This window comes from Aspergillus terreus, genomic scaffold, assembly GCF_000149615.1.
Source record: "Aspergillus terreus NIH2624 scaffold_11 genomic scaffold, whole genome shotgun sequence".
In the NCBI taxonomy this organism is placed as follows: Eukaryota; Fungi; Ascomycota; class Eurotiomycetes; order Eurotiales; family Aspergillaceae; genus Aspergillus; species Aspergillus terreus.
In genome coordinates this window covers 264,501-282,778 of record NT_165934.1, presented here as the reverse complement: position 1 = coordinate 282,778, position 18,278 = coordinate 264,501, and the positions used below count along the sequence as shown (strand labels likewise).

General features: G+C 50.8%; 9 protein-coding genes across 9 annotated transcripts; 5 read left to right on the top strand and 4 right to left on the bottom strand.

The window, feature by feature from the left end:
* Window positions 1-125: 125 nt before the first annotated feature.
* ATEG_07510 (uncharacterized protein) lies at window positions 126-1,097 on the bottom strand (the record flags this gene model as incomplete). Its single annotated transcript, XM_001216131.1, has 5 exons — window positions 126-141; window positions 195-263; window positions 307-686; window positions 742-809; window positions 866-1,097. 5 exons carry the CDS (start codon window positions 1,095-1,097, stop codon window positions 126-128), a joined length of 765 nt encoding a protein of 254 aa, XP_001216131.1.
* A 798-nt stretch (window positions 1,098-1,895) lies between these two features.
* cpdS (putative serine carboxypeptidase (CpdS)) lies at window positions 1,896-3,744 on the top strand (the record flags this gene model as incomplete). Its single annotated transcript, XM_001216130.1, has 5 exons — window positions 1,896-2,052; window positions 2,100-2,245; window positions 2,305-2,725; window positions 2,778-3,506; window positions 3,665-3,744. 5 exons carry the CDS (start codon window positions 1,896-1,898, stop codon window positions 3,742-3,744), a joined length of 1,533 nt encoding a protein of 510 aa, XP_001216130.1.
* Window positions 3,745-4,212: 468 nt separating this feature from the next.
* ATEG_07508 (uncharacterized protein) lies at window positions 4,213-5,143 on the bottom strand (the record flags this gene model as incomplete). The annotated part of the gene is made up of 3 exons (XM_001216129.1): window positions 4,213-4,254; window positions 4,309-5,034; window positions 5,081-5,143. 3 exons carry the CDS (start codon window positions 5,141-5,143, stop codon window positions 4,213-4,215), a joined length of 831 nt encoding a protein of 276 aa, XP_001216129.1.
* A 1,044-nt stretch (window positions 5,144-6,187) lies between these two features.
* On the top strand, window positions 6,188-7,162 carry ATEG_07507 (oxidase ustYa family protein; the record flags this gene model as incomplete). Its single annotated transcript, XM_001216128.1, has 4 exons — window positions 6,188-6,428; window positions 6,500-6,625; window positions 6,686-6,807; window positions 6,872-7,162. 4 exons carry the CDS (start codon window positions 6,188-6,190, stop codon window positions 7,160-7,162), a joined length of 780 nt encoding a protein of 259 aa, XP_001216128.1.
* A 306-nt stretch (window positions 7,163-7,468) lies between these two features.
* On the bottom strand, window positions 7,469-8,494 carry ATEG_07506 (oxidase ustYa family protein; the record flags this gene model as incomplete). The annotated part of the gene is made up of 2 exons (XM_001216127.1): window positions 7,469-8,139; window positions 8,203-8,494. The coding sequence occupies 2 exons, from the start codon at window positions 8,492-8,494 to the stop codon at window positions 7,469-7,471; spliced, it is 963 nt and encodes a 320-aa protein (XP_001216127.1).
* A 929-nt stretch (window positions 8,495-9,423) lies between these two features.
* Window positions 9,424-10,302, bottom strand: ATEG_07505 (uncharacterized protein; the record flags this gene model as incomplete). Its single annotated transcript, XM_001216126.1, has 4 exons — window positions 9,424-9,621; window positions 9,680-9,804; window positions 9,858-9,983; window positions 10,038-10,302. 4 exons carry the CDS (start codon window positions 10,300-10,302, stop codon window positions 9,424-9,426), a joined length of 714 nt encoding a protein of 237 aa, XP_001216126.1.
* An 897-nt stretch (window positions 10,303-11,199) lies between these two features.
* Window positions 11,200-11,847, top strand: ATEG_07504 (uncharacterized protein; the record flags this gene model as incomplete). The annotated part of the gene is made up of 2 exons (XM_001216125.1): window positions 11,200-11,289; window positions 11,344-11,847. 2 exons carry the CDS (start codon window positions 11,200-11,202, stop codon window positions 11,845-11,847), a joined length of 594 nt encoding a protein of 197 aa, XP_001216125.1.
* A 410-nt stretch (window positions 11,848-12,257) lies between these two features.
* On the top strand, window positions 12,258-15,179 carry ATEG_07503 (GcvT family protein; the record flags this gene model as incomplete). Its single annotated transcript, XM_001216124.1, has 2 exons — window positions 12,258-12,267; window positions 12,580-15,179. The coding sequence occupies 2 exons, from the start codon at window positions 12,258-12,260 to the stop codon at window positions 15,177-15,179; spliced, it is 2,610 nt and encodes an 869-aa protein (XP_001216124.1).
* A 971-nt stretch (window positions 15,180-16,150) lies between these two features.
* ATEG_07502 (FAD-dependent oxidoreductase) lies at window positions 16,151-17,664 on the top strand (the record flags this gene model as incomplete). Its single annotated transcript, XM_001216123.1, has 6 exons — window positions 16,151-16,190; window positions 16,244-16,281; window positions 16,338-16,631; window positions 16,689-16,986; window positions 17,041-17,325; window positions 17,384-17,664. 6 exons carry the CDS (start codon window positions 16,151-16,153, stop codon window positions 17,662-17,664), a joined length of 1,236 nt encoding a protein of 411 aa, XP_001216123.1.
* Window positions 17,665-18,278: the final 614 nt, after the last annotated feature.

The window sequence follows — 18,278 nt, the reverse complement described above, 5'->3', positions numbered from 1 at the left end:
AGGAATTCTTCTCGCTTCCGAAGTGCCGTCTAAAAAATGTATGGCAATCGTGAAAAAGTGGGCGCAAGAGAACAACACATGCACAGACAATCCCCAAGCTGATCTCCAGCATGGCCCATATTCCCTCAAGGGATCCATTTGCTATACCGTGTATTAGCTGGCATCCTTGAATGCTATAACAGTCTTCAACATACCTGTCAAGTTGTCTGTTTGATAGTGAATCAACTCTATCACGCGCAAGATACTGAAAACGCATGCCCTGTCTGTGGTTAGAACAAGCGGAATTTCAGGCGCTTAAATGCTTACAGCCCTCCGACGGAAAATAACAGAGTGATCCGGATCTTCTCGGCGCATTCTAATGTTAATCGCCAGACGATGAGGACCGGTATCAACAGCAGGACAGCATCTTCCAACAGCGCCAATGATCCAATAGAGATGGAGAAGGCCTGTTGGTGAACAGAACAATGACCCTCAATGTCCCTATTCCAGAAGTATTGAGCGGGTATACACTGAAAGGCGTTTCCAATGACTGCGGTTATACCCCACGCCACAGTGAACACAATCAGCGCCGTCGTAACCGCCTGCCAGGGTCCCACTGTGTGGAGCAAGCGGCGGATGAGAAGGACAATAGACAGTTTCACGAATGTGTGTGCTAGCGCCCAGAACTTCTGGCCGAGCCAGAATAGCTGTCAACATTAATTAGCAATGATTGACACGATGATATACTCGAAGGTGCCATACAAGAGCTGCTCGACCTTGGGTCTGTTCGGGTAATGCCCACACATTGTGTCCTACTCCATTGAACGCAGCTACTGACTGTCAGTAGCAGAATAAGGTTAATTCGAATACGCAAGGCACAACATACCTATAATCACACACACGTTCAAACCGTATGAGCAGAGTAGGCCCAGACCCATGAACATGTCTTCAATTGCTAATTTCCAATTGGTCTTTTGACGACTGTACAGACGGAGAACGAATGAGATGGTAGCTAGGGTCATTGTCATGATAGCTATGGCGATGAGCGTTCGGCTCCAATGGTTTGGTTCTTCTTGATCGAGCTGCTCGTTTGTCCCTCTTGCCGTGAGCACTGACATTGTGGTTTGTATGAATGTGACATGGATGGACCTCTGGCAGAAAGTCCCTTGAATCGACTCATACGGTCCATCCTATTTGTATATTGTTTTGATTTATAGTAGTGATGATATCATGCTCGCCTTTTCGTGGTTTACCATGGCTTCCTACTGCACAGCCCGCATACAAGATCCGCCACTTTCGGCCGACGGTCTATCAAACCCTAATCAGAGTTTGCATTTTTCTACTCCATCAGGGCCTCGCTGTTCGGGTAGCTTGCCGTGCTGCAGTCTAGATCGGAAAACAGATCGTGGCTTAGTCTCCTACTATGTGTCTAGTTATGTGTGTCGTACGAGTAAGGCATCTCTATCATACTTCAAAAGCTTTGTTCGCGCCACAGCGACACAACGTCATATACCGAACCGTAGCCTTTATGACGCGCATGGACACGCCTATGTCCTCCTTTCTGGTCGAATGGGTGATTTTATGCGGTCGGTCCTGCGTGGACTGTATCGGAACTCCGAGCAAATGCTGTAAGGAGTCACAGATAGTTCTACATCTCCGTCAAAATATATCGTTTCCAAGTCTGCGGTATGATTAACGAAGAGCCTTCTCGGACTGAAACAGACCGCGCATATTATTTAAAAGAGCCAGAAGACGGAACTGATCTACTGTTGACGTGTCCATGATTTTAGGCTGTGTTGTCTCACCTGAAGAAAAGCAAAGAGCATGGATCAGCCCTTGGCGCAGACCATATTTATACCGGCAACGCACTTGTCCCGGGGAGCGACGTATGTGAACATTTCGACAAAATTCTGACCATGACACCTGTCCTCATATTATTGCTCGCATTGTGTGCAAATGGTTTGGAAAATCCCCTTTGGCGAAGGTCTCAGATCACTCAAGACCGAACGTTGCACGCAATCCCACCGACTCAGCAAGGGGAGCCCTATCGCTATTTGAATAGCAAGACAGACAGTAAGGACTCACCCCCTGGTTCTATACATAACACTCATTTCGAGCAGGGTTTCTCGTCAACGGCAGTATCATTCCCGAGGTCGACTTCGATGTCGGCGAATCCTATGCAGGCCTGTTGCCCAACACACCCGCGGGAAATTCGAGTCTGTTCTTTTGGTTCTTCCCTTCGCACAATGCGGATGCCGAGGACGAGGTAGGTTCACTCACAAGACCATATTTTGAGATGTCTAATCTCAACTTGTCGTTGAATAGATAACGATCTGGCTCAATGGCGGCCCTGGATGTAGCTCTCTTGCCGGGATGCTCCAGGGCAACGGTCCTTTTATTTGGAGACCCGGAACGTATAAGCCGATCCCCAACCCCTATTCATGGACGAATCTCACCAATATGGTTTATGTGGACCAACCTGCGGGCACCGGCTTCTCTCCTGGGCCATCCACTGCGCGGGACGAGGCGGACGTAGCTCGTCAGTTCAAGACCTGGTTTAAGAACTTTGTGGATACGTTCGGTTTGCATGGTCGGAAGGTCTACATCACTGGAGAAAGCTACGCGGGTCAATATGTGCCATATATTGCTTCTGCAATGTTGGATGAACACGACACAGCCTACTTCAACGTCCGCGGTATCCAAATTATCGACCCTATGATCAACACGGACAGTGTAATGATCTACGGTAGGCAGGACTCCTGTCGCTTATATTGTATACCGGCTTACTGGTTCCACAGCACCGGCGGTTGCACATTTCAATCATTACCGGAATATTTTCTCCCTGAACAAGACGTTCGTTGACGACGTGAACGATCGGGCCGAGAAGTGTGGTTTCAACAAGTTTCTCGACGAAGCCCTTACTTATCCTCCCCCAAGCGCATTCCCACACGCCCCGGACGAAAAGAAAGACAACTGCACTCTTTGGGATGAGATCGTCCGGGCAGCTTACTACGTTAATCCGTGCTTCAACCTCTATCACCTCACAGACTACTGCCCTTATCTCTGGAATGAGATGGGATTTCCGACCCTCGCCGATGGACCGAACAATTACTTCAACCGGTCAGATGTGCAGAACATTCTGCATGTTCCTAGAACAAGCTACTCGCCTTGTGTTGATTACGACATATTTCCCAGCGGGGATAGGTCGCCTCCTAGTTCCTTCGGGCCTCTTCCCAGTGTGATCGAGCGCACAAACAACACCATCATCGCGCACGGCTGGCTTGACTTTCTGCTCTTCATGAACGGGTCGCTCGTCAGTATACAGAACATGACGTGGAATGGGTTACAGGGGTTCCAGACGCCACCAACCGAGCCATTGTATGTTCCGTACCACTATGGTTTGGCCGAGGTGTCGAACGCAACGATTGCTCCGAGGCCGTTTACGCTCGATGCTGGGGCTGGATATTTGGGAACCGCCCACACCGAGCGAGGTCTAACGTTTACAACTGTCTACTTGGCCGGGCATGGTTAGTTGAATCTCGGTATACCCATATTGATGGCTTACGAATGTTGCAGAAATCCCGCAACATGCCCCAGGCGCAGCTTATCGTCAGCTTGAATTCCTTCTCGGGCGAATCCATAGCCTATCAGAGCCTGGGGAATTTACAACTTAGCCATCAACAAGGGACTCCGGCAAGCAAGGGATTGAGGAACTTCATTGATATTGTAACGAGTTTGGAGCAGATCCGTCTGAGAAAGAACTGAATACACGAGTAAATCAATAACCCCATCCCTTCAAGTATTGGTCTAAAAGGCGGTGTTGTTTCTCACGTTCCTCCTTGGCCCTGTCCTCTCCCACGGCCTCCAGCCACATCGTTTGTAGGAAATAAAACGGACAAATATCCTGCGCAAACCAGTGCAGACGAGAGATCTCATCAGCAGACGGGATAGTAGCCGGCCGCTGGACCTCCAGCTTAGCCAGCTCCTCATCCCAGGCCTTGGCCAGGTGCCACTGGATATTCCTCTTGGATCCAAACCTGACTGGGCCCGTGGGAGGAGGCGGCGACTCCGGCAGCGGGTTGGGGAAGCCGTGCAGAAGAGCTTTTCGGAGAGCCAAGAGCCCTTCATCCGTTGTGTGTGCCCCTGGTAGCAGGCCATGGACGTCGTGGAAGGAATACAGATATTCCTCCAGGGGTGATGCTACTTGTGAGAACTCAAGGTCTAGGAGGCCGGTTATTTGGTATGTTTTGGGGTCAACCAGGACGTTTTGAGTGCCTGGTGTTTGTCTTCGTTAGTATGAAAATCTGTTCTGGATGGACTGGGGCTCACGCAACTCAGATCACCGTGTACTAAGGTCTTTCTGTTTGGGATGGACACTCTTTTGAACAGTTCTTCCACTCCCTTCGCTGCAAATTTGTCCAGCCGTTCCCGTAGGTCTGTGCTCTTCCACCCGTTGATGAACTCGCTGGTGTCTGAGAGCTCAAGCTGACGACGCAGGACATTCCGATACATATCCTGATAGGTTTCCACAGGTTCCCCAATCGGCAGTGCCGCCGATCCACTTACCACTTCACCGTTCTCGTTGAACCGCAGCCCTCCATACCGATCAATGCTAGCGGGCAAGGGCAGCTCCTGGAAAGCTTCGGTAATTTGCGCCAACTGGGACAACAGAACCTTTTGCTTCTCGTGTGGGAGTCTTGGGAAGTCAAGCCCAATATTGACGCCTTCCTTGCATTCGTACAGTATCCAGCCTCCTTCGTTAGCCTGGCTGACACTCGCCCAGGAATAGACATCTGGGATCAATGACCGCAACAAGGGCGGACCAGAACTCTTCACGAGTGCAAGGGCAGCAACCTCATGTTCGACCCTAGCATCTTGGTTCAGGGATGCATCCGGGTTCGGAATGCGCAGAATGAGAGATTGGACATCTGGTGGGAGGGCAGTCGTTCCGTGCTGCCCTGTAGACCGGAGCACAGGCGGGCCGTCCGCTGCATCCACAGAGAGCTTGTAGGTAAAGTTGTTGTATACTCTCCCCTGTGGCGCGATGTCCACGACCTGTGTGTGTCAGCACACACAACAATATCTTAACAGTTGTACATACCTTGAGCCCTAGGCGCTCGGTTGCGATTTTTCTGGCGTGAACGAGTTGTTCTTCGACCGCCATGTTTGATCACTGTAGATGCTAGAGATTTGCTGGGTGCGCGTGTGTTGCTGTGAAGGTGTGTAGGTTTCTCGAGGCTCTTGGAAGGTGGATGGCGCTTCAGGGGATTGTTGCTCCTCCCGTCAGGTGGCGTTGTAACCCTACATGGTTAGTTAGCCCAGGCAGGCATCATAGTTTCTTTGTCCCTCGACAGCATCCATGGCACTATCTCTATCACATCGCCAGCAAGGGAAGCATTCTTGATGATCTCCTGTAGCGTTAAGGAAGATATTACGTAGGAAGATCCAATTCAGCTCCGATTGACATGGTGTCTAGTCTCGGCCACGAAACCTCATGCACCCTCTACCTGACTCTCGGTTGTACGACGCATGGATTACTGCTTGATCAGCGATAAATTATCCACTCAACGTGGTAGCTTTACAGAGACTTTTCCATGTCCAGACTCCATGAGCTCATCTAGCTTGGGCAAGTGTGTTGCCTCATGCACAGGTTCTGTTAGACCCGTCCCAGCCGTTGCACAGAGTATGGATATTGCTTTTTGAGCGGCATAGCCCAGGTGTGGCAACTATTTGCTTTTAATTGCATCATTCCCCCTTACTGCACGGCTCTATTCGGTTCTACCCAAGTAGATGTGGGGAAGATCTATGTGTCATGGCTTGGTGTTGCGGACCGCTGGCGACTATGCTGTGTAACAACCACAGGATCGACACCATGCGTGGTACGGCTGAGAATCCATCTACATCGACACGCGCCTCTGTAGAGACCTGTCTGGATCATGCTGACTGCATCTCATACTCCCTATCCCTCCATCACGTTGCTAAAGGTAAATGCACACAAAAGTACCGACGATGACAGCGAAGCCATTGCGGGGGCTCGAGAGTGATCTATGCGCAGAAACTTGGTTTGACTGTCAGCTTTTGCCCAAGCCATCAAGACTCGGCAGGCCCTGGCACCACTTTCAGTACATCTTGTTCTAGTCGTCTGCGAGAGCTGGTCAGATTCGTAGACCCTTCGCAATTTTGGTTTCCACTTACCCTCTGTGCCGTCATGGGTTTTCAGTTCACCCGAAAGATGGATATGGCTCCCTTCAAAGATGAAGTTGAGCTTGGCCCATCTGGCGAAAGTGAAGCCGAGCAATCACTCCTCTACCCTGCTCGGTGGTATAAACCTCGATTTCCACGATCAGTGAAATCACTCCTGATCATTCAATGGGTCATCATCGCGCTCCTTTCAATTCCTGGGGTCGTTTCATGGCTCGGGTTGCTTAAGACAGCTCCATCTGGGGACAGTCAGTTCAAAGATCAAGTTTTCTGTCAGCCCATGACCCTCCCTTTAATATACCAGCTAACACAGTGATAGCCCCCGTTCAACACTTAATCCGCCATCGGAATGTGGTCTATGTGGCTGGGTTTGGTTCTGAATTAAGCGAGTACCAGGGCCCACCATCCCCGGAAAACAATGCCGCATGGAGTGATCTTTATAACTGTACGTCAATCTGTGCGTTGTCATCGCGTATAATATCAGGGCTGATGGAATCATTCACAGTCGGGATCAGTAGGATTCCGAAAAGTGACGCGGCACATCTTGTCAACAAAACTGTACCGATCGCAGACGACCCTGGACAGTATGCGATATCTCTTGATGTCTTCCATCAGCTACATTGCCTGGTAAGCTAGGCTCTCTGTTTCAGGATCACTCTTCGCAAGTTCTCTTACTAACATGGTATGGTAGAATATGGTTCGAAAACGGGTTTGGTCTACTGAGGTCTATCTCCCAGAAGACGAGCTCATGGGTATTGAACATATCGATCACTGCATTGACACCATCCGACAGAGTTTGATGTGTGCTGTTGATGTCACTCCCCTGCCTTTCGTCTGGGTCGAACGGGATCAAAGAGTCAAAGAAGTTGCGGCGGTGATTCACACTTGTCGTGACTTCGATGCCATCAAGGATTGGGCGCAGGAGCACCATATCAAAACATTTGATCGCACTAAACATGTTCATGATGACTTGCTAGATTAGTCGGGGCCTCTTTGATGTATTGGACGTCTCATGTGTCCATTGTCGTCCAACGTCTTTGCCTGTTTCCGTCAATGTCTGTAGGACCCATATATTTCATACACAATATACGCTCTTCATAAGTTGAGCCTGTACTGGATCTTATGTTTTCAATATTTCTGCCGCTCCATGTATGGAGGGAAGATTGCTACGATGTAGTCCTCCAAGTTTGGAAATATATTTTGGGGCCTTCGCTATAGAAATCTTCAGATTTTAACAAACTTGTTACTACCGCAAAAGGCAAATGACTAGATATTATAACATTTAACTTCATTCATGTTGATGCGGAATCTGAAAATATCCATTGCTTCCATCCGACACAGGCCTGCCTTTCTGATACTGCAACTCCTTCCACCTTGTCGGAAGATCTTGTATAGCCGTCTCCCTCGCCCACTCCAAGAGCCCACTGAAATCACGACATTTCTTCACAGCATTGAAATCTGCCAGAGGCTCGGCCCAGGGACGTGTGCTTTGATTCAATCCTTCATAATGTACCCAGTTGTGCGGAATAAGATCCACATCCGCGTGGCATATCAAATTCTGCAACAAGATATGGATGCAGTGCTTCTTGTGGATCATATGCTCGGCGGGCGCTTTGCTTCGGTCACCATAGCGATTTTTATAATAGTAATCGAAGTGTATCTCTTTGCGTAGCTCATTGAGACAGTGAATTTGATGGAATACATCGATTTGAACCACAACTGCGTCGTCCCCGCGATTCCATGATGCAGGCGCATGGACCAGCACCGAGGGATCTTGGCCTGCTTTGGCCAGCGATGAGGCCTCGGCCGTGGTTATCTCGAAACCCTCAGCAGATATCAGGTCCCATGCGGCATCGACTTCTGGCGAAGGGTCTTGTCGAAATATGGAAGAGTTGTCGTTGACTGCGCCGTTGAATTTCTGGAGCCGAGGATGTAGGTCGATCTCATCGAAAATTGGGGCTGTTGAGTATGGTTAATTCTCCTTCTTCCCATATTGAAACGATGACTGAATGTCCAACTTACAGAATGATGACACTCGCTTGAGATCGTAGTTGATATTCGTTGTGTATCCTTCATTATGGAGCTCCCGCTGTTGGTGAAAATTGTCCCATGAGACAACCAGCAACAACAGTGAAAATAGGAAAAGCAGTACATTTAGACAAGAGAGCGCCCAAGTAGAAAACCCCGACATCTGGCGGCTTCTTGGTATACTCTCATTCTTTGCGTTCGCATACTTCCCTAACAATTCATACTTGCCTTCACTGCGACCCAGCTTCAAAAAGCCCAACTTCGAGGACGCGATATCCCACTTCATGTTGCTCGTAGCAGGGGACGTAGTATCCGAGCATCCCTATCGGGGAGACATTGTCATGGCATTTGTGCTGCAATGGGTTCTGAACCGGTGGTCAGACCATCGGCGCGACGTACATCGCAGGTCGAAACCTTGCTCGACGCGATCAGTATTGCTTCTTCTAGCAGTCTGTTGTCAGGATTCTGATTATTCTGCACGTCCTCTTGGCCAAACCATGAAACTTACTGGTGCCGCAGATCACGCCACTGCCGCTCCTTACAGTCAGACTATGAGCATATACTTGATGGGGGAAATGCCGATCTGATGGAGGCCGAGACACGCCGAGGCTCCCACATGCTGTGCAACTGTGACACCAAATGCATCCCCGTGTTACACGTACCCAAAGCCACATATTCAGCCGCCTGGAGCCAAAAATCAAGGAAGTGAAGCATTTTACTTGTTCAAGTTGCGATGTTTATCATTCAGCATCACATGCACGAAGTGGTAAAGGCAAAAGCCCTGGGAGTGGCACAATGCAACGCAAACTGTCCAATATTACATGTGTGGCTGCCTGGTAGCAGACCGAAAAGGGCCGAAGCGAAATATGCTCCGATCGGTTTCAATCACTTTTACCAAATGGAAAAAAGGTATTCGTAGGAGCAATGCGAAGCAGGATGTATTCGGAATAGAGTATTGACAGTGAGGCGACGATCCTCCCATCCAACGCACAATACATGCAAATCCAACGACAATCGGCGCCTAGGCCCCCAAACAGTCCTCATTCGAACAATATTTCAGCACCGTCAGGTTTCTCCAAAGCAGGCGATGCAACAGCCTGTGTACGCTGCCATGAGTAGAACGCATCCCAGTCAATGCATTTCTGGTGCGGGGTGTGCAGCTCCGCGTATGGAAATTTCCTGTGCCCAATCCAGTGGTAAGAGTATATGTTCAGATCAGGTGAACACATGAGACTCTGACGGAGAACCTCCACGCAATGATCTGAAAAAGTCGTCAGTATGGAGTATTAGAGGGGATCCCAGGGCGTAATCCTTCCCACCTTTGTGCTCCTGCCGTTCCTCAGGGGTTTCGGCAACCATATCGTAGTCAATCTTCTCGTAGTACGACTGGTAGGTGTACATGCGCACATAATTCTGGATTCAATCAGACATGCGAGGGCCACTATATTCCGTAGAGAGCCATATCACTCACCAGGCAATGGAGCTGGTGAAATGTCTCCAGACCAACCTGATACTTCTTGGTACCAGGCCATTGAGCAGCCGCTTTTGTACGATTCATTCGCTTCAGGGTGTCATAGTCCACCCCATAGTTGAACACTTCCAACAACCGTCAGTTGGGGGAGCAGAGCTGGTGTTCCATGGGGACTCACTTTTCGAAAGACCATACCATAGCTGATCAACGTCAGGGTTAGGCTCCCCCATGTACGGGGACTTTGGGCCTTCAAACCGAGGGTTGAACGTCTGCGGAATAAAGCGAACATTCTGTTTAAGATCTCCTATAGACTTGTTAGTCTCGTTCCAACTCCTTCAGTATCTGGTCAAAAGGATACCCCATTGAGTGTCAATGCATTGCTCGTTCCATGATGGCCGCAGATTCCGGCCTAGGAAGAACGAAAGAAGCATTCCCATTATCCCAAGCATTGCTATACCGGCAGCTCTGAGCCATCTTGTTCGATTTGTTCGATGCCTGCGGTAATCCCGACCTTCTCCTTCGTGTACGGAAGAACTGTCGCTGCTCAAGAGAGACTTTGAACTTTCGACATCTTTTTCGCCGGGGTCGAGGGGAGAATATTGAGCCGTCTCCTTGTAGGACATTGTGCTTTTTGGAAACTGAGGTGTACAAGAGTGAATGGAGTGCTATTCACCGGCAGCTCAACGGAGGGCTCTGTATTTTTCTGCTTAGTCGATTCGGAATGAGAAGTGAAGACAGGCAACTTTCAACCTCAGCCTCCATCTGGTAGACAGATCCACAACGTCATAACACATGACACCGAAATATACAGCCTCCCCTCGAGCTGATACTATGATCGGCACGTACTTTCCCATGGTTACCCAATGGCTGAGTTTCCTCTTTTCCGGACTCTGTTTGCAGCTGATATGTTTGCCGCAATGGTATCACACCGCATATGCGCCGACGATCCCTTGCGAAAAGCATACTTTGCAGTAGAAATGCAAGGACAAGGCGTCACATAGCAGGCTTAGAGGCTCTGGAGCGTGGAGCTGACCTAGGTATGTCAGAAGCCTCCATACTGGCAGCAAATAAGCTTCATGTTCTCACGCCTTGATGTGCGGAGTTGACGCAGTGAGCTTTTAGCTCTATGCACGAGAAGTAAAAATCACGTTAGCAGAGTAACACCGATGGCAGACTCAGCTCTCCAATGATGAGAACTAGTGGCCAGCCATCATGAATGTTTAGATCCCATTGATGCAGTTCATGGTGACAACTCGTCGGGCAGCCGAAGCAAGAGTTGCCGACGACGATCATTACACCACGAACACTTACCACCATAAACGTGATTTCTTGTTCGAGGGCTGCGAGTTGTGTACTTCATTATAGGCTTGTAGTTGGTCAGTCTGTGAGTGGCATCGGGTATAAGTAGCTGAGTCTTCCTTGTATCAATCGGTGTCCATCTTCCTCCAGGAACCAGTCTGCTTATCACCATCAGAATCTCGAAATCAGCAAATCCAAACACAGACAGTCTTTAGCCCAACATGAAGTTCTTTGCCTTCCTCCCAATTGCTATGCTTGCCGTTGGCGTGTCCTCCTCTCCGGTTCCTGCACCTGAGAAGAACGCCGTAGCCGTATGATATCCCTCCAGGTCCATGCTACCACAAAGCCAGCTGATGTTTACTCAGGATGCAAACGACGTTGATGAGATCTCAACTCGCTCTCAGTGGTTCTACAACAAGCGGGACGAGGCTGTCAACGACGTCGATGCCATCTCGACCCGATCCGAGTGGTTCTACAACAAAAAGCGCGCTGACGATGCCAGTGCTCATGTCCACGATGCGAATGACGTGGATGAGATCTCCACCCGTTCCCAGTGGTTCTACAACAAGCGGGATGAAGACGCCAACGATGTCGATGCGATCTCTACCCGATCTGAGTGGTTCTACAACAAGCGTGCTGAGGCCGGAGAAGACAATGTTGGCCAGGCCAACGATGTCGACGAGATCTCCACTAGGTCCCAGTGGTTTTACAACAAGAAGCGGGCCGAAGCGGCCGAGAACAACGCTGACGTGGCGAACGATGTCGATGAGATTTCCACTAGGTCCCAGTGGTTCTACAACAAGAAGCGTTCGGAGGAGGCCAATGATGTTGATGCGATCTCTACTCGGTCTGAGTGGTTCTACAACTAGAGCCTGGGCATCTACTGATTCAACACCGTGGCCGTCAAGGTCTATGTTCGGTCCTGAGTTTCTGACAGAAGGAGGGGCCTCTTTAGGAAGCGATAGTGACGAGTTGGGATGCTAGGTAGTCTTTGAATGGAGAAGGCAGTTGTTAAACCGTGATCATGTTCCCATATATAAACCTCCATATTTCTCAAAATTTGGTTACGCCACATTGTCTCTGGGCCGAGGTGATAACCCCATAGGGTAAAACTATCCCGGACGCGTCTATGAGTAAGGCCCGAGCATCATAGAACTAGGGAGCTGGGCCCCACGGAATGCTTGGCCCGAGTCCGTTAGAATGAGCCAGCCCCAAGAGGGGTTTATCGTCCATCCCCCGAGCATCCAGCACAGATGGCTGTGGGGCGGCCCGGCTCAAGATGTTCAACCGTGCGTCTATCTCCGACGGACCGTACGGACCGTGTCTTGGAGCTTCTATCAGCCGGGCCACGATAAGTCGAGACCGGACCAAGGTTTGAGCATCCTATGAGCCACTAGATATTGAGAACCATGACTGGTGACGTGCGGAGACTCTCCACATGAGAATGGACGCTTTCCCAATTCTAGGAAGCATGTCCACAGATGATACACCGATCCCGCCGATATCATGCTATCATCATCCCGTCCTTCCTGCGGGGAGAGGGGAGGTCAGGCTTTATCACTACCATAATGGGCTGTATTGGTTTCCTACAAATAGGACAGGCCGGCTCAGTGACAGTGACCATTGGCAGATAAACACCAAGTCTGATATGACACCCGGAAAGCGCGTGGTAATCATCGGCGCAGGCATCGTCGGCACCAATGTCGCCGATGAGCTGGTCTCACGGGGATGGAGGGACATCACTGTGGTTGAGCAGGGTCCTTTGAGCATGCCTGGCGGCTCCACATCGCATGCCCCCGGCCTTGTCTTCCAGACGACACCGAGCAAGACAATGACGCATCTCGCTCGGTATACAATCGAAAAGTTGCAGTCGATCGAGAAGGATGGCCAGAATTGCTTCAACCAGGTTGGAGGGCTTGAAGTTGCCACTACACCGGACCGACTGGAGGAACTTAAGCGCAAGCATGGCTACGCATCGTCATGGGGGATCGATGCTCGTCTTGTCACGGCCGACGAGTGCGTCCAGATGTATCCTCTACTCGACAAGGACGTGGTGCTTGGTGGCCTGCACATACCGAGCGATGGTTTGGCACTCGCAGCCCGGGCGACACAGCTACTCATTGAAAGGACCCGTGCAGCGGGCGTCCGTTACCTGGAACATACACCTGTCACGGGAATCGATCGGATGGAGAACAAAGTCAGAGGGGTGGTCACGCCGAATGGAACTCTCCCGGCCGACATTATCGTCTCCTGCGCAGGATTTTGGGGCGTGGAATTGGGTGAAATGGCCGGCGTATCGATCCCTCTACTTCCGCTTGCGCATCAATATGCAAAGACGACACCCGTGACTGCTCATGCCGGGCGCGAAATCAACAGTAAGCCCAATGGATTGAATGCTATGCTCCCCATCCTACGCCACCAGGACCAGGACCTCTATTATCGCGAGCATGGTGACCAGTATGGCATCGGCTATTACGGGCACCGTCCCATGCCCGTGGTGGCCGCCTCGCTGGGTTTAACCCCCAACCACGTCGACGAATACAACATGCCCTCACGACTCGAGTTTACGCCGGAAGATTTTGCCCCTGCATGGAGAGAGACCCAAAAGCTCCTTCCAGCCTTGAGGGACAGCCAGATCGCGGACGGTTTCAACGGTATATTCTCGTTCACGCCCGACGGCGGGCCACTGGTCGGACAAGCCCCCAACCTTGACGGCTTCTATGTTGCCGAAGCTGTCTGGGTCACGCACTCTGCCGGTGTTGCGCGAGCTGTCGCCGAGTTGCTCACGACTGGACGTTCTCGGATTGATCTTACCGAGTGCCTGTTGTCTCGCTTCGAAGACGTGCAGGTGACCCGGCCCTACGTTGAGGAGACATCGCAGCAGAATTTCGTCGAGATATACGATATTATCCACCCACTACAGCCAAAAGAGTCGCCAAGGAATCTCCGTGTCAGTCCGTTCCACGCCAGACAGCGCGAGCTAGGTGCATATTTCCTGGAGCTTGGAGGCTGGGAACGTCCGTTCTGGTACGAATCGAACGCAGAGCTTGTGCAGAGTCTTCCGCCTAAATGGCGTCCTGTGAAAAGAGACTCTTGGTCGGCACGATACCACTCGCCTATCGTCGCAGTAGAAGCATGGAAGACGAGGCATGCTGTGGCCATGTACGATATGACTTCGTTCCACCGATTCATCGTGTCTGGGCCTGGCGCAGTTCATCTCCTCCAACGACTGACCGCCAGGGATGTCGCGACCAAGCCGGGGACGGTTACATATACGCTCCTCCTCGATGACCACGGCTATATTCTCGGTGATATATTTGTTACAAGATTGGGCGAGAACGAATACCAAATCGGAGCCAATAGTGCCACCGACTTGGTCTATCTCACGAGACACGCTCGCCATCACAGAGAAACAAGACCATCCGAGTGGGTCGAGGTACGCGATATCACCGGAGGTACATGCTGCCTGGGCCTCTGGGGCCCTCGTGCTGGGGACGTTCTACGAAACATCTGCTCGGACGACTTATCCGACACCGGGTTACCCTACTTCAACGCCAAGCAGACAATCCTCTCGGGGATCCCCGTAATAATGCTCCGAAAGTCCTACGTGGGAGAATTCGGCTGGGAAATCCAGACAACGGCGGAATATGGCCAGAGACTATGGGATGTCGTGTTGCAGGCTGGAAAGCTACATGGCCTGATTCCCGCCGGCCGCAGCGCCTTCAACTCGCTACGCCTGGAGAAGGGCTATCGCACGTTTGGCATCGATATGACCACCGAGCATGACCCCCTAGAAGCAGGTCTTCTTTCTGCCGTGGATCTCGATAAGAACGGTGATTTTCTCGGCAAAGCTGCACTACGCCGCCGTGTCCTTGATAATCCCGCGCGCAAGCTCCGCTGCCTGGTCGTCAATGATGGCCGGTCCGTTGTCATGGGGAAGGAACCAGTATTCTATGATAAGAAGCCATCTGGGTACGTGACGGCCGCTGCATTTGGGTACAGTTTTGGAAAGCCGATTGCCTACGCATGGTTACCTAGTGAGGTGGGCGAGGGCCACGTCGTCGAGATTGAATATTTTGGACGACGCATTGCTGCTACCGTGGTGGCAGAGCCACTGTTCGATCCACAACAGAGTCGCCTGAAGGGTAGCGCTTCGTCGCCATTTTCAGAGACCCAGAAGCCAGTGAGATCTATGTTATAATGGAATAACGATGTACGGGAATATGAGTAAAGAGACATATGTTTGGTTTTGGCGCTGAATAGTAATGTCAGCATTAATACTCAATTTTGAAATGGACAACCGGGTTGACCAACGACACAAAGGATGGCCTAACCCTAGTCCTAAGTGTAGTCAATGGCCTAGGCATGTTCATTTTGCCGTGATCTTGAACCTTTGCTGTACGTCCGTCCTATAGCTACTCCGCACAATCAGACGATCGGACGGATACCGCTCAACGACGGCATACAGAACGAGGGAATGGATGACTTCAATACAGTTAGTGTCAGTGTTTCCAACTTCCTGCTCTATGCCAGTGACGAATGTGCAACACTAATGCCTCGATACAATCTGTTCACCGACTTACAGCCGGAGTCGTCGGGAGGGCTTGGATAACATGATGCACGTGTGAGACAATTCATCCATTTGATCAGGATCAGGGTGTGCTCCTCCAGCCATCGGCTGGCCAGTGCGATTTTCAAACTACTGGTCAGCTTCTGAAGTCTGGGTTGTCAGAGGGAGTCAAAATGATTTGTCAAATTCGAGTTCTGTTCCAGCAGTCCCTCGTCCGGGCTTGGCCATTGTATTCCTCCCAGCTGTATTGAGAATCCGTCTAGAAAGCCCTGTCAATTACCCCAGGATACCTCCAGTGGCGGATATTCACCGATACGGGCTCCGATTCCCGCAAAAGGCTCTCGCGCGCCGGGAATGCTCGCCCAAGCCAATCAGTGTAACCTCAAATCTAGGGGCAAGTGATTAATCCTCTTGATCGGTAGGTCGGCTCTTACTATATCGTGCGGTACTTGGTGGGAAACTCTGTGTTAGGTGTTCCCTTATCGCCGTTCAGCCAGCGTAGGTGCCCTGTGATTCCAACGAAGAAAGTCACACGCCGTATGTGATATCATACAAATCCGCAGAACTATCAGATCAGATTGCAGGTTCCTGGAAAGTTCAAGATGTCTGGAGATGAACTTCATGTTATTGTCATCGGCGCGGGTAAGTGCAACATGTCAAACGCTTTTCGGCCATGATACTGACCCATTTCGTAGGTATAACCGGGTTGCTTATCTGCCAAGCTCTCAAAAAAGTAGGTCTATGGTATTGGTTGACATGACCTTTTTGATTAACTCGGTATTCCAATAGGCTGGAATTCGATATTCAATATTTGAACGGGACGTAGCATTGAACTACCGCAGCAATGAATGGACCATGGCAATCCACTGGGCACTTCCTCTGCTGGATGAGATTCTGCCAGGCGAAGTGCGGGAGAAGCTTCCGACAATAGCTTGCAACCCGGTTGCCGGCATTCATTCAGGCCTATATCCCATCATTCACGGCGAGACCGGGGACTTGATAACGGGGGTACCATATAAAGATGGGCTGCGAGTTCCACGAAGCCGGATGCGTGAGCTATGTGCTGAGGGAATCGACGTTCAGGTAAGCGCCGAATAAATGCATTTCTTCAGCCCGAAGCTGCTAACCAACTGACTATAGTACGGAAAGTGCCTTGTTGATGTTGCTTTCAATGAGAGTGGCAAGGGAGTGATAGCCGCTTTCTCCGATGGTACACTGGTGTCGGGATCTATCATTGTTGGCGCGGATGGATCACGTTCACGAGTGCGGGAAACAGCAATGCGTGATCCAGAAAAGGCTTCTGTCACCAAATTCCCCATCTTCCATACGAACATGACGGTATGCTATAATGACGCGGAGAAGGCAAAGTACGTCCGCGAAAGATATCCCACTAGCTATCTCGCGCTGAGCGAGAAGTGCTTCCATGCATTCCAATCCAGTATGTGATTCCATCGCTCTGAATATGGAATAACTGTCTAACAGAGCTTCTTAGTATCAAGCATGCCAGACGGGCCTGACCACCCGGAGTCTTGGGTTTTCCACATGGCAATGGCATGGTTGGGGGACTCTGACAATACAATGGGTTACCCAGAGCGCCTCGCATTGATCAAAGCTCGCGCCGAGGGAATGGGTGAGCCTGCTCGTTCGGCGTTCCTCTGGATGCCAGATGACACTGAAGTTCACAAGGCGGATATCAGCTACTGGATTAGCCAACCGTGGGATAATAGACACGGCCGTCTGACCCTCGTTGGAGACGCAGCACACCCCATGCCACCATGTGGGTTATCACAGCCTTGCCGTGTACATTCAGATAAACTAACTCGCTGTTCCGATAGACCGCGGGCAGGGGCTCAATCACTGCATCTGTGATGTTTCCCATCTTTTGGCTGCACTACTTTCCGTCTGCCAGGGAACGAACGCGCTGGAAGATGCTATTAGGGCTTACGAGGCGGAGATGATTCCGCGAGGGAAGGAAGAGGTCTCCTGCTCGGTGGAAAATGGCCTAATGCTTCATGACTGGAACAAGATCCAGGAGAGTCCAGTGTTCCGTCGTGGATTCAAACCCATGGATGGTCACAGTGCCGTTCAGGAAAAAGCAGAAGTTACAAGCTCCTAGTTAGCACTAATATTACCGATGTTGCTCCATTGAGGTATTGCTCAATTTGCGTCCAACCATTGGATAGTAATTGTTTTCGCTAGTCCTATGCTTGACCGCCGTTGCTGACGGGCGTGGGGCAGACTACCCCTCAGGCTCAAAAGTTGCTCCGAGGCACTGTCCCTGACAGCCAGTCCCTCTTACAATTTGGAAAGCGCCGCCGTCGCATTGTTGCATGCAATCCGTTTCGTAGGCTCCGTCGAAACGCAGCAGAGGTAGAGTCGAAGAGTTTTTGATCAAACGTACGGCGCCCCCGAGACTCCGCAAGTCATAATTCTGACAGGCTTGCCGCCACGCTTTAGGCCTCCCTAACAGCGATGACTGATGTGCCGGATCACAATACGTACGACGACTGGACGCCGCTTGATGGAGATGCAGATAACGACATTAAGAAAATATGTGATACCAAAGTCAGTCAAGGCCGGATACGCCTGCCGGCATACCGTGCCTCACCCGAGGATTATGCAGCTAATCCGCTCCCAAGGGAATCAAACTTCCAGAGCTTAGTGACTGGATAGAGACAAGCGAAGGATGGACAGCCTCCAGCCTAGATGTGAAAGCAGCGGTGATACGTT